General features: G+C 46.5%; 1 protein-coding gene across 4 annotated transcripts in view; it reads right to left on the bottom strand.

Annotated features, from left to right (window-relative positions):
- Positions 1-14160, bottom strand: part of MED12 (mediator complex subunit 12) — a 37365-nt gene that overhangs the window by 10238 nt on the left and 12967 nt on the right. For 3 of the 4 annotated variants that reach the window (XM_074835589.1, XM_074835590.1, XM_074835588.1), the window contains 19 exons: positions 13884-14057; positions 13462-13606; positions 12431-12549; positions 12139-12282; positions 11209-11372; positions 10818-10949; positions 8271-8498; positions 7926-8070; positions 7515-7635; positions 6736-6837; positions 5907-6020; positions 5492-5655; positions 2104-2283; positions 1849-1920; positions 1399-1559; positions 1148-1309; positions 951-1062; positions 621-710; positions 61-170 (listed from right to left, as the gene is read on the bottom strand). In XM_074835589.1, coding sequence (XP_074691690.1) covers positions 61-170; positions 621-710; positions 951-1062; positions 1148-1309; positions 1399-1559; positions 1849-1920; positions 2104-2283; positions 5492-5655; positions 5907-6020; positions 6736-6837; positions 7515-7635; positions 7926-8070; positions 8271-8498; positions 10818-10949; positions 11209-11372; positions 12139-12282; positions 12431-12549; positions 13462-13606; positions 13884-14057 — 2639 coding nt within the window. The remainder of the gene's footprint in view (positions 1-60; positions 171-620; positions 711-950; positions 1063-1147; positions 1310-1398; positions 1560-1848; positions 1921-2103; positions 2284-5491; positions 5656-5906; positions 6021-6735; positions 6838-7514; positions 7636-7925; positions 8071-8270; positions 8499-10817; positions 10950-11208; positions 11373-12138; positions 12283-12430; positions 12550-13461; positions 13607-13883; positions 14058-14160) is intronic. The other variant, XM_074835591.1, reaches the window with a different exon arrangement.

Below are 14160 nucleotides of genomic sequence, written 5' to 3' on the forward strand. Positions count from 1 at the left end.
CCATGCTAATGACTCCCTCCCTTGGGAAGTGTATGGATCAGAAGTCAGCCAGAAAGTTACTTGTTTGACTGCATGTCCACGGTGCCACTGCTGATGATGTCCAGGAGAAGCACAGCCCACTCAGTTGTCTGCTGTGTACTGCGTTGAACTGTGTCAAACATTCCTCCCACCTGGCACAGAAAAGTAGTTTAGTCACAAAGGCACCATGAAGAAACACAAAGATTCTGAAGTGAGAAAGGAGCCTAAGCCAGAGCAAATCCTGTGCTACAGCAACTCCTGCTGAGAGCTGAAGAAGACTGCAGTCAGCAGGACAAACCTCAGATGAAAGCAGTAGTGCTGTGGACTGCAAAAGCATTGAAATGGGAAGGCACATCTCCAAAACAGAGATCAAGGCTGTGGATTTCAGCCTGGTGAAATAGACCAAGGGAATTTTTCCACGCACCCTATCCCACTCAGGGCTCAAGACTCAGAAGCAGCACAAGTGCTTCTCCTACTTCCTTGCCTCAGGACATATATAGCCCCTCCTGTATGCATGTGTTCCAAAAAAAAAAAAAAAAAGGAAAAAAAGGCAGACAATTCTTCACCCCATATGGTTAAGCTCTTCTTCTGCAACTGCTCACCAAATTCAGCCGTAGTTTCAGGGCCTCATGCATCAGCTGCTTAGCTTTGCAATCATCTTGGTACTGATCTTCCCGCCAATTCGTAACAATCTAAGAAATTTAGAAGAGAGGACAGACCTCACAAGATGTACGCTGAAGTTTATAGAGAGCAGCTTGTACTGCCCACTGTCCAGTGACTCAGAGATGGTCAGCTCAAGCACTCTATACCAACCAGAGTAAGATCTTTGCCTTATTGAGCATATAATCAGACAAACAACATCCCCAAGGACATACCTGCCTGCTGGAGGAACAAACCCTTGAGGAAAGTGAGGGGAGAAGCAAGACACCTACCTGCTGGACTTGACTGTACAGAGAGGTGAGGAGGCCCTCTCGCTGCTCGTCCTGTCCTTTCAAGCATGTTAGCACCAGTGACAGAAATGGCTGCTGGCTCAGGAGGGACATGCTGCAGAGAGAACCGAGATGGAGCTATACTGCCAGGCTGGGGGATTAGCAGAGCAAGCATCACCTGCCCTTTCCCCAGGACCCACCTCTTCTGCTTCTGGCGGTCCCGCTCTTTGCGGGACGATGACCCCAGATGTTGTCCTTTCTCCAGTTCTTCTCCAGCAGCTTTCAGCACATGGCCCTGAACCGATGTTGGAAGCTTGGCAATTAGGGGGGCCACCAGCCACACTCCTGATCTCTCCAGGGAGCTGTGACAACACAGGAGGGAAAAGGAGTTTGCAATCCAACCTATGATTCACTCGTCTACAAGGCAGCTGCGTGCTGGGACTACACCTACCTGAGGATGGGTTTGGATTTGTTGCTGGCAGGCGTAGCACTTGCTGAGCTACTGATACTGTTGACTCCATTGCCAGCAGAGCTAGCAGAGCTGGTCTCTGCTGACTGCTGGAATACCTCAATGGTGGCCTTGGCTATATTTTCTAACAAGGAGTTCATCTCCTGGAGATAGGGAAAAGACAGCCAAGTCCTTCTCTGAGAGCACTCACTGACAGGGCTTGCACATTTCAACACAACTCAGTACAAACCCAGTTTACCAATTTCCCCATGGCTCTTTGGGTCTTGGACTCATCGCAACCTTTTCAGGCTTGGCTTTCACAGGCCTGACTCTCTCCGTTTACTTCCTCCCTACTCCCCACTTCTGCCAAGCCACCTCCCCACCACCTCACAAGCAGCCACTTCAACACTGGCAACTCACATCCCCGTATGGTCCCTCTGAGCACAAACTCACGTTGCTTGCCGTCTGCTTAATCATGAGCTGCAGCTCCAGCGAGGACTGCCTCATGGTCCACTGGTCCAGATTCTGCAACACGCATGCATACTTCGTATGAGTCCTTATCTCAGTTCAAATTACACCAACCCACACCCTCAGCTTCCATGATAACGAGCGTCAGACCCCTCAGAGGGCTGCATTTTGGACAACCCCACTCTAACGCTACATTAGGCAAATACTCAGACACTCCTAGATTCTGCCAGAAGCCTGCACCTGTAAGATGCGTTTAATCCTCTGCCGCTGTGGATTTTCTCCTTCCTCATTGTCTAGTAGCCGGTGTGGATAACAAATCAGCTGCATCAGCCTCTGGGCCTGTGTGCTGCTCAGGACAGGATCCTGCAAGTCATTGCTGTCTTCACAGAGGGATTTGAGACATCGCTCACCTACCCACTCCTGCAAGACAAAGGCAGAGTCAGCACAGTCAAACTGATGCCTGATCCCAAACCAGTGTCCCTGCTTTCAGTCTCAGAGAGATGCAGAGAACACATCAAACTCATAAAACCTTATTAGTACGCAGTTATGCCTGATAATCATTTCTCTTCATGAACTGTACTATCCTGATTCAGCAGACGTCAGGCACAGCACAGCAATCACAACAGAGGAAACATCAACTCTGACAAGTCAGCAGTAGTGAAACACAGTAGCTGCTGTTTCTTTTGATAAAATATTGGTATGATTTAACAGTACACAGTCACTGCCATGCCCAGGCTCCATCAACACTGCCACATGGGCTCAAAAGATCAGAAGGGATCACTTAAAATTATTTGGTCTATTTCCTGCACAACAAAGCCCTGGAGTTGTCCTAAATTAAATAATTCAGGGCTGCAGCTAAGGCTAAACTAGAACATGTCTAAGCACGCCCCTTAATTCTCAAATAGTGATGGAAAACACAATGCCATCCTTAGTAAAAACCAATGACTTCTTAAAGCCTGGAAGGGGAAACAATTTATAAATGGCTTGTGTCCAGACAAGTCACAAATCATGAGGAGAAGGTAGACAGAAAACTATTATTGTCAGCCTTTCAATTTCAGTTGGTGGTCCCTAAATCATAGAATGGTTTGGGTTGGAAGGAACCTTAAAGATCATCCAGTTCCACCCCCCCTGCCATGGGCAGGGACACCTTCCACCAGACCAGGTTGCTCAAAGCCCCGTCCAACCTGGCCTTGAACACTGCCAGGGAGGGGGCAGCCACAGCTTCTCTGGGCAACCTGTGCCAGTGTCTCACCACCCTCACAGGGAAGAACTTCTTCCTTATATCTAATCTGAATCTACCCTTTTTCAGTTTAAATGTACGATAGTAATGAAGACAGCAGTTTCCAAAACAAACATGAAGTAGGTACTTCTTCACACAATTTACAGTTAACCCGCAGCATTCGTTACTGCAGGATTTTTTCATATTGAAAATCAATTAGGCAAATTCATGAAATTAAAATCTACAGAGCACTGCTACATAAGCACTTCTGCAGCTGCAGAGCAAGCCTGATGAGAGAATTATTCCACTGAGAAGTGACGACCAGAGAAGAGATGAGGATCCAGTTCATGAAGCACAGGTGCTGGTGCTGAGCCTAGAAAGCTGGGAACAGTCCCTCTCAGCAGCACACAGCACTCTAAGCACTAAGTAGAGCACCAAGATCAGAAAGGCTAAATCTCTGGTTTGAAATCCTTGTGAAACCACAGCCTAGATCTTCAACTTCATCCCAGATGGAAGTTTCCACTTTGCCAATACACATGATCTGGTGATTTCTAATGCCTGTGGCATTTGTCCCTTCAATGTCGCTACATCACAATCTCTTGAAACTTCTCTTCCTTGCGCACGTAACACGCATACCCTTGGGAAGACCCTTTTTGTCACTTGCTCAGCTTCTGACAAGAATTCAGACTTTGTTCCTCTTTATTAGTATAATCTCACAAGTAAGTATGAAGTCAACTACCATCTTCAACCTTGAGGGACTTCTAGCCTCTCTCTCTGCAACATTTTTATTTTTTATTTTTTTTACAAAACAGCCACTTCCACAGGCTTCACATTACTGAAACGAGCCCCTCGTGTGCCTCTTCACAGGAGAGCACTATGAACAAGTTTTCCAAGCACTATGGAAAACTCCACCATCCCAATCACCGGATTCAGGTTAGCACCTTTGACTCAAGCCTCCCTCTTGGTTTCCACTGTGGTTTATCACAGCTCTATGAAATTAACTTTTTCAAAAGGCCAGTCACAATTACATTCATTAATTTAAACAGGCTAAAAGGCAGACCAGCAACTACTTCATAATCATTTGCACCTAAGAAGTCTTTAACTTAATTCTATAATCTCCTCCTTTTCCCCACCCCCTCATGATGAATATACACCTGATTATGAGATGCAACATTTTCTGAGTTTGAGAAATCACAACCTATAGTTTAATGCATCCTACAGACATTTCAGAATTGGTAGTGTGAGTTCTACAGCATCTACAACTCACACTGGGGGTACTAATACTAAACACAACATTTTACCAGCCCTTTACAGCTGCAGCAACCCTGCAGGAGGTCTGGCACAATTTGGCGGTACTCACTGGTCTCTACTGGAATGTTCACTCCTACATAACCTGTGCTATCAACAATTGGTATGAGTAGTGATACCTGACACTGCTACTCCCTCCTGTACACACCCCCTCCCCCCCCCCCCCCCCCATACACACACTTTTTACCTACTGTGAGTCCTGCCTACACAGACTGGGACCAGCAAGGGAATATCTACTTCCATCAATGCTACAGTTTCAGTAACACCAAGTATGTTGAATTTATGCTTGTAAATAGGTAGCTTCAATTCTTCTTGGTAGGCTGGTAACATTGCTACATAGTGAGCCAATTCATAACCAGCAGCATCACAAATCACGAGGACACCACAGTACTAATGTGTTGTGTTCACATATTAGTAATACAGAATACAGGTTTTAAATTGTAACTCTGCATCTTTCCTGTTGTCAGAACAAAATTTGCAACCAAGGCCAAGGACACCCTTCGACACCCATTTTCATACAATAGTGGTAACAGCCACTCCACTCTGCAACTAAATACCGTATTAGCCAGGTTTCAGTTCCTCAAATGCCAATTTTACATGAAGGAACAGAAATACTGGTGTTGTCAGATTAGGCTAAGCAAAAGATTTTTGTTGTTGTTCCTTTAATTAACTAAACAGGGCACTGCAAAGCCCAGGGATACATTAACAGCCTCGCTGCAAGCAACACTTAAGCTGCATTCTGAAAGGCACCATTTATCACTTCAACAAGCTGTCTTTCTCATGCTTATCTTCTTTGCCTCCAGAACACATCTCAGCAAACCACTCCCTGCACTCCCCTCCTTGGACATGAGCCTTGTGCTGTTGCCAAAGCAAAGGGGATGCAGTTCCTGCATACTGCAACACTTAATTCTTGACAACTGTTTGTCTCTCCATTTTTTGCTAATGGTGAGCAATCCTTAGCGCCATCACGTGGCAGTACCATCGCAGGTTCTTTACTGATCTTTCACAAGAAATACCTGCCAAGCCCAATCTGCAGAAAGTCATATGGGATACCTGTCTGCAGAAGTGAGAAGGGCAAACCTAGAGATGGGACAGACTCACCTGTTGACATATGCTCCTTAGTACATACTTGGCATAAATATCCAAGCTAGCTGTTTCTACAGTTACTACCCGACCACCGGCCCTCCTGGTGCCCAGCTCATCATCCATGAGATCATCGACACCTCCAGGGTGGGAAAAGCCAGAGCCTTTCAGCTCTGCATCTCCTACAAGGAAAACACAAGTGTCACTTAATCATCAATGCTAAACCCAAAGCCACAAAACACCCTGAGCTTTTGTAAACTCTCTCTGCAGCTAAGAAGCACGTTTACAGCTCAACCAAAGGGCTTAAGACAAGCCATGTATCCACCAAAACAGACATCCTCTGCCTTTCTGTACAGCCACACAGGCTATACAGTGTCCTTCTCCCACCCCCCTAAAAACATTCTTACAGGTCCCATCTGACACAGATACACACCCAGAACAAAGACAGCCTTCAGCACTGCAAAGACCGCTCCATCCACAATACGATTCTGGGAAGCTGCCAGTAAGTGACGGTCACAGGAAGAGCGGATTCCCACCGTGGGTTTGTCTGCAAAGAGGACAATGGAGAAGGGCAATACTCAGAGAGAGAAAGGCGCAGGCTCCAGAGCTGCCCGAATTATGTGCCAGCCAGTACCGTAGATCCAGCTCAGAGAATCCTGAGGCTAGTCCTTTTCCCAGCTATAACAGGGGGTCAACTTAATTAAGTTTTGCAAAGCATAGTGCCAATCACACTGTGACAATTGAACCATGAAATCCAAATGGGGAGCAGTGTCTGTGTCATGAACTCCAAGCTCCAACAGTACCCTAACCTAGAATACAGGCTGGGTTTGGAGATCTGAGCTATCAGGATACTGATGAGGAGCCAAGAACAGAGCTTCCTGGACTGTTTCCATCATCGGACAAAAAGTGAGTGCTGTAAAATAGCAGTTTCTGGCACCAAGCTAAGAGGCTATACAAAGCTCAAGACATAAAAAAGAAGCGATCATTACTCTAATGGCTTAGTGATGGCAAGGCCATCTCTACTGGCCGGTTTCCTGCCTCCAAGAGTCTCCTTCCCAATGTGCCTGACTACCAAGGAGTGACATAAATGGAAGGATATTGTTCTTTGTCCTCTGCAGAAAGCAGTGTTATCAGGCTTTGCCTGCTTTATTCAAAGCAAGCAGGTCATGATCTCTAATCAGAGGGTCCAGTATCTCTTTTCCTGGGGTGCAAGAGCCTCAGTACTTTAACAATACAGAAAGGCTTTACTTTTATTCACTTACTGCCATCTTGCTGGCATGGGTTCAGCTGTGGAGTCTTGAACAGATGGAGTAAAATTCGGCAGGTCAGACGTGCTCCCGGTTCTGAGTCCTGTTCACTGCAGGCTGTGTAAAGAAAACAGTCAACTGAGATTTCTCAAACACTGGGACGGCTGACTCTCAATCCAAAAGCTATTCACAGTGCACTGCCCTGGAGCAGCCAGTTGAGAAGCTGCAGCAGTATTTACAAATACAGAGCATGTGAAGTAATTAACATGCAAGTGAGCAAATCCACCAGTATTATCCCCAGTGACATGCACTGCATTCTGTTTGCTCCATCTTCCCAACTTCACCCTGTCAGTCTGGATGCTGCAATTCCCAGAGCAAAGTCAGGAAGGCTGGTGGCAGAGTAAAGGCAGCGTGACCCAGGCGCTGTAGGCCCAACTGGTCAGCTGGCTGCTCTAGCCAAAATGCTAAGCTGAACCATATCAGCAGTGGGAGGTGTACTGCTGGAGTTTAGAGCTGAGTACACTGGTCAAGACAGTGCGGCTGGTAACATCTCTCTGTGCTTATTTCAGCTTGCACACAGACTCCAGAAAGCAAGACACTTAAAAACCTTAGCACAACCAAGTTTTGATAGAAACCAAAAGGCCAGAAAACCTCTAAAGCAAAATATTTGATTCTTAAATACCACATTACAGAAGAAATATTGGAAGCATGTTTCACAACTATGGGGTTCACAAAGCACAGGCCTTTGGGTCAGAACTGAGACTAAGACCACCATTCCGCAGGGATGCACTTACCAGCATTGAGGAGTGAGGGGATAGCAGCACAGCGAATCAGGTCCTCCAGCAGCAAGCACTGCCGGGCAATGAGAATGGCAACAAAGGTGGCCAAGGAATCATGGAAAGATAAGTCACTGACCTGGAAGAGAGGAGATCAGCTAGTGATCACAACAGCCTCTGCCTCATTCCCTCTGTCAGCAATTCCTCAGCTTGCCTAGGAGCTGGGGGGTAGAAGGGCCCATAACCCCAAGTCAATGTCCACGATCAGCCCAGGCTGCAACAAACACCAAAAGGTAGCCCTGGTATTCAAAGCCTTTCCCCTGTCCTCAGAAGACAAAGCCTCCATCCCTTGTTCATTTCTGCCTTCTCCCAAGGGATCCCTCCACTCCTGCTTCAATTCCTTTTCCCCTTTTGAATGTTTGCACTTGCATCAACATTGCAGAGGAGATCATTGAAGCCACAGGTCCCATTATTGGAGGAACAGCACAAAGCTTTGAGCACACCCAGCCACTCGGCGCTTAGAGACTTGCAGTAGCCAGTTAGCTCAGCACACAGGATAGCAATGTCGTTCACCCTGTTAAATAAATAATGAAAAAAGCAGAGAGTCAACTTTGCTACTCATGCACACCATCAGGTCAGTGATTCTCTAAGGGACCCCAGCCTTGGCTCCTTCTTCCTCACACCCCAGGACAGCTGAGGAATGGTTACTGGCTTTTTTACCCTCACCTAAAGATTTTACTATCTCAGTAGACGCATGAAAGTTCTGCCTCTCACCTGTCTGGATCATGGTGTCCCACACACACATGCATAAGTGCATTACAGACGAAACTGTAGCGGTTAGCTGGGTTTTCATTGAGGCTCTTGCCCAGGTTGGTGTATGTAAAGTTATGTGCAGATGGATTTTCAATAGTGTCAATCATGAACTCTGGTTCCCATAGCATGTTGGAGTCTGACGGCTCAACATTGCAGTAGATTGTGTTCTTCACCTTAGAGCAGAAGTCACTAAACAGGACAGGAAAAAGAGATTAGGAACACAAAAAACTAAGCTTCTGCTGAACTCTGATAAGCAAAGCAATCCTGTGCAAGATAAGCCCTCCCTGGGCAAGAACATATGGAAACTCAAGACCACTGTGTACCAGCAAAGACTCTCCCAAAAGAATGAAGCTGGTTCTTTGTTGTGGAAGCACCTGGAAGTTACCCGTGTGCTCAGTGAACACAGCACAGGAATGGCTATTCCAGGTCAGATCAGGGAAACACCTAGATCAGGCCTGTGTCAGAACAGCTAATGCCCAGAGAAGAGTTTAAGAGCAAGGCAGACGTGTGGCAATACTGCTCCAGCACCCTTCCCCACCCTGCTGCAACTTAGGGCTCACAGATCTTCAGAGTTACAGATAACACTCTCGCCAACAGATTTTCCTCCTGTAAGTTTGTCTACCTACTTTTTGAATCCTGTAGATTTTTGAGGTTTACACCATGAAGAGTTCCACGTTAACTGTGAGAACTATGAAGTTTATTCTTTTGTTCTGAACCTACCATTTGTTATTTTCTCTTCATTCCTTTTTGTGCTTGCATTGTAAAACATATTGAACATTCAGTTTATTTTCCATATGAACTAGAACTTTACAAACGTCTATCATTTCCCCTCAGTCCTCCTTCTGTGGGGAGGAAATTCAGTTCCTCATAAGTAAGTCATTCCAAACCCCTGGTCATCTATCCACTCACCCTTCTTTGGGCCTAACTCTGCTACACGCTTTTTGGAGTCTGTTGCCCCAAACAAGGCACAGCTGTACCATGACTTAAACGGTGGCCCAATAACGCTCTCTGATCTGTTCTCCATTCCTTTCCAAACGATACCTAACATTTAATTTGCTTTTTGACTGTTGCTGAACACTATGATGACATTTTCAATTATGTCATGATAAACAGATGTGTTTCAGTATCTGTTACAGCTGAAAGATCCTTTATCCAACTGGCAGTATACATCCATCACTACACAGAGTTTAGAAGGGAACAAGGACAATCCTATGTGCGTTACTTTAACAACACTAAACTTCATCTGCAAGTTTATCACCTCATCACCATCACTGCACCCTACTACAACAATTTGCATCCAACTTATATTGTTATATGCTGAATACCAGTTACATGAAAAGTTTTGATATCACCACTTATACAACTTCCAATGCGTAGAACAGCACCAGCACTAGCGGAGTCCTATGGGACTCCTGAGGGAGGGATCACCCTCAAAATACAAACTCCTTCCCATTCCTTGTCTCCATCTCTAACCTATTGTTTGCCTGCTAGAGGATATTCCCTTTTATCTGTGGCCATTTACTTTAAAGCCTTGCTGAACAGCTTTTGGGAATTCCGACTAACACCAGGTTTCTCATTTCCCTATGTGTGATGACTCCTTCAAAGAACAACAAGGCACCTGCGACCACAGCACTCCCTCTTGCTCTCAATTCAGTCCAGAGAGAGACTTCAAAGGCTCTCAGCAGCCAGGGCTTTAGCCAGCTGACACCAAGGCCAACCCACTCTCACAGCCCCTCAATGCAGGGGTAACACAGAGGGTTAGACACCCCTATGGCACCCCTGCACTGGAAACACTGATAGGGAGCAGGGGTGGCGAGAGAAGGCAAAGTGAAGCACTGCACCGGTAACCAGGGCTGTCAGGAGAATTACCCCTTCACAGCATCATGTAAGCAAAAGGCCAAGGAGATTTGTGGACTCCGTCTCTGAGCTGCTAAGGGAGAAGCTCCACAGGGAGCTGGTCAGGGGAGGGTTCCCAAGAGAACTGCAAAGGGCAGGAGGCCACAGAGTCCAGTAAGCCCATGGGACAGAGCCTGGGGGCAACATCAACAGAGCAGAACCTGAAGAGCCAACAGGGGCAGAGCAAGGATAAGGAGTGCCAACTAGCAGGGGAACAAACCCAGAACCAAGCAGAGCAGATTCAGAAGCAGTCCAAGGACTATTAGGGAGCTGAGAACAAGCAGAGAACAACCTTTAGGATGAACTGCTCAGTCATCAGAGTTTGGTAGGAACAGACTTCTCTATTTCTATCCTCTAGCAGTGTGGTAAGAACAGACCTGGGAAGGTGCAGAGGATTACTGAAGGCAATTTACCAAAAACAACTTGACGATCTAAGAGTCAAGATTATACACTGGGTCATTACTGCCTGTAAAACATGCACTGCTCCCACAACTTCACTTTCCCATTGAGAGGATCCTGAGGACAATCTTTTTAAACAAGATCACAAGCAAAGCTTAAGCCAAGGTGCTATACTGGTCAGCACCTGCTGCATCCCACCTGCCTCAGACTCACCTAAAGAGCTCCCCAAATTTACTTTTGAGGTGACTGCAGGAGGTATACAGGTCGTAGAGATAGGCCAGGATACAGCGCTCTGCTGAGGAGCCATCTGAGCGGTTCATGCCATGTTTCACCACCCCACACAGACTGTATAGAGACAAAAAAAGTGCTGCAGCAACACGAGAAGAAAATCTGAAGGAATAACCTCGTTATATAGATATCTTCCTGAGCTCACAGCAACAGTGCTCACTGGGTAACATATCCCGTCCCCCTCAAATTCTGTGAGCTGAACCCTCAGGCACAAAGTTGCTGCCTTTTAGGAAGGACACAGATATATCCCTGCCCATTACAAACCCCCAGAAGAAACATTACTTCCTTCCACACAGTGAGGGTAAGATTCCCTTACCCTTCAAAGACCTGAGCCATCTGGTCCTGGTTCAATATAAGGCAGGAGTGGTAGTGTCGCAGCACAGCCACGATGCACAGGCACAAGCTGGTGGTGTAGCTGCCAACAAGGTCGGAGGATTTCAACAGCAGTTCTGCCTCCACCACGCTCAGTTCATTCAGCAACTGCACCCAATGACAGAAAAACCCTTCAACAGCCACAGGGGTAAGGTATGGTCAGAAATGGAGCAGGCACACCACACCCACAGCCTATAGGACCTGCCAGGAAAGGGACTGGCAGGCACTTTCTGCCTAGAGATGTACCCCTGGAACAACTGGTACCCCATACTTGGGCACAATGTCTCTCTTGGGGCTGTCAGTGCTTGAGTATCAGAGGGTGATTAGGATATGGCCACAGATAGTAGCAGGCAGCTTGTTTGGTAATTCTGTCCTGCATAAATCTCACTCAGCTCCCTTTTTAAGGCTAACAGCCTCAATTCCGTCAGCAACCATAGCAAGGCTTCAAGAGACACCTGGCACAGGCTGCAGAAACTGCAAGAGGATTTTAGCAGGATCCAGGAGGCAGCCTGTACTGCCATGTGCCAAGGATCCTTCCAGGAGAGCAAGGTGGGAGAGCTGCCAGAAACAGACGATCCCCTTCTCACTCAGAACAAGGCCTTGCTGCAGCCAGGGACAGAGATGCAATGCAAGTCCTTTGGAGACAACCCTGAAGCCTCTGGAATAATGATCCTCAGAACAGAACACGTAAGACTACCTGCCACAACCAACCTATTCCTAGCAGTTGCAACCTGGGAGCACCACAACAACCACCTAATCTGACCACCTCCATGACCCAGGTCAGAGGGTCACCAGCGATCCCTGGAGTACAGATCTGCTGCCTTTTAGGCTGATGAACCCCTGTCCAGGAAGGGTTTGAGCACACTGCACTTACCTGGATGGCAAAGTCGATAAGACCACTGATATTGAGTGAATACTCCATCAAGTCAAATATGAACTGCACGTGCTGTACCAGAGGCAGGTGGTATGACATTCCCAAGGCAAAGCTGGTGATCTGTTCCAAGACATTGCGAGATACCTGCAAGTGCAAGATGACACACAGTACTATCTCCCCTTGCAAGGAGCCCCTCAGCAGGCCCATTTCCCTTTCCCTCCAGGAAGCTGCTCTCAGTAATGCAAAGGGACACAGCCAGGGCCCAAGGACAGCAGCCTTGAAAGTTTCATACCTGAGATGTGACTTGGTGCTGATCAAAGTGAGAAAGGTGCTGGAATTTTGCAAAGATATCTTCAGCTGTTGGGAATGCTTCTGGCTTGCTCTTTTTCCTCTTCTGGCCTTCCTCTCCACCTACCAAAGTTGGAAGGATCAGAAAACAGTATTAGGCTACCTTCCTCATCAGAGGAGGACTAGACATCAGCCATCAGCACCTCCCAGTCCATCAGCAAGATCAGCCCCTGACACGCAGCACAGCCAAAGATACTGAGTCCCGGACCTTAAGACAATAAGGACCACCTTGAATTCAAACCAATGAACTGCTGAGGAAGGAATTCCTAACCTGAGAATGACACTAGGGTTAACATATAGTTTATCCCGACTGAAGGTACTCCTTGGAAGGGGAAAATACTTTCTCAATTTAGAGGTAAACTGATTGGTGAGAACAGATGTTCTGGATTGGAGACGTTCAGCCTCAAAATTTCTTTGTCAGAGCACACCACCTTTTAAAGAATCTTTCTACCACATTTCAAATCACCTTTCAGGAATCAGACTAAGAGAGAAAGAAAAAAAATGTAGCCAGATTCTCAGCTGATGGAAGTCAGAGGCTTTCTATTGATTTTGACAGAGCTATCCAAATTTCCCATCCTATGCATTTAGCATGTGCCCCAACCATAACAGCATGCTACATTTCATCGAGGTCTTTTCTGAATATGCACAGGCAAAGCCTTCTTTGCTTCTTGTGCAAGGATCTAAATGTAAGAACTAAAGAAAATAAAACTTAAAAAGCCGAAGTTTTGGCCAGGGTCAATCCTCTTCTGAAGAAAAGTTCAATTAAACAGATACTGTCACCAGGAAATCAATCCTGTTCCTTGCTGGTTAGTATGTTTGGGAACAGAGCACCATTCCAGACTCTCAGTGACTGATACAGCTTACCAGGCACTGTAGATTATATAAAATCCTTCCACTGGGAGACTCCAGACAAAGGAGTCAGTCAGCTGAAAAGATATTCCTACTTCAGAAAGGAATGGCTCAAGCTCTACTAACCCGTCTCTGCAGTGCTCTTTCTGTTTAAGACTTTTAGAATGTCTTTGGTTATTTTCTTGATCGTATGCCGAGCATCATCCCGTTGTTTTCCAACCCCAAAAAGAACTACCAACCGTTGGTTACACTCATGACTGCATGACTCCTCCTAGGGAACCAAGAGAGACAACTGGATTAGCAACTATGAGGCTGAATGCTTTAATCTTATTTCACATTTGGATCTCTTAAGGCAAAAGGAAAGCTTCATCTCAGAAGTTGCTCTGGGAGAAAGCAAGAAGACATCTTAAGTAGATCACCTCCTGCAGCAGTACAGGAAACGACGACTGCTCCCTACCCACCCACAGCAGTCCTGCAGGGAAACACAGCAGCCTCATGACCAGAGCACAAAGCAGCAGCAGGGGAGCAGTTATGAGCAGGTCTCATACCTGAGGAATAGGAAAGTGTGTTGCATACTGGATGTGCCGAGGTTGGTCATACAGGGATGCTAGCATTCCTTCCACAGACTTATCCTTCAGCAGAGGCTTTGCTTCCTTTTCAGGATCTGGTTTCTCAGGGGAAGGGCTGGCTTTAGATTCACAATGCATTGGAGGAGAAAACATCTAGGGAGACATAAGAACAAGAAAAGGTAGTTAGGGAATATGGTCATGCAACAGCGAAGATTGCTGAAGGAAGGTACATCTGCTCAGTCCTAAAAAGGAGCAG

Source organism: Strix aluco, chromosome 10 (assembly GCF_031877795.1).
Source record: "Strix aluco isolate bStrAlu1 chromosome 10, bStrAlu1.hap1, whole genome shotgun sequence".
Classification (NCBI taxonomy): domain Eukaryota; kingdom Metazoa; phylum Chordata; class Aves; order Strigiformes; family Strigidae; genus Strix; species Strix aluco.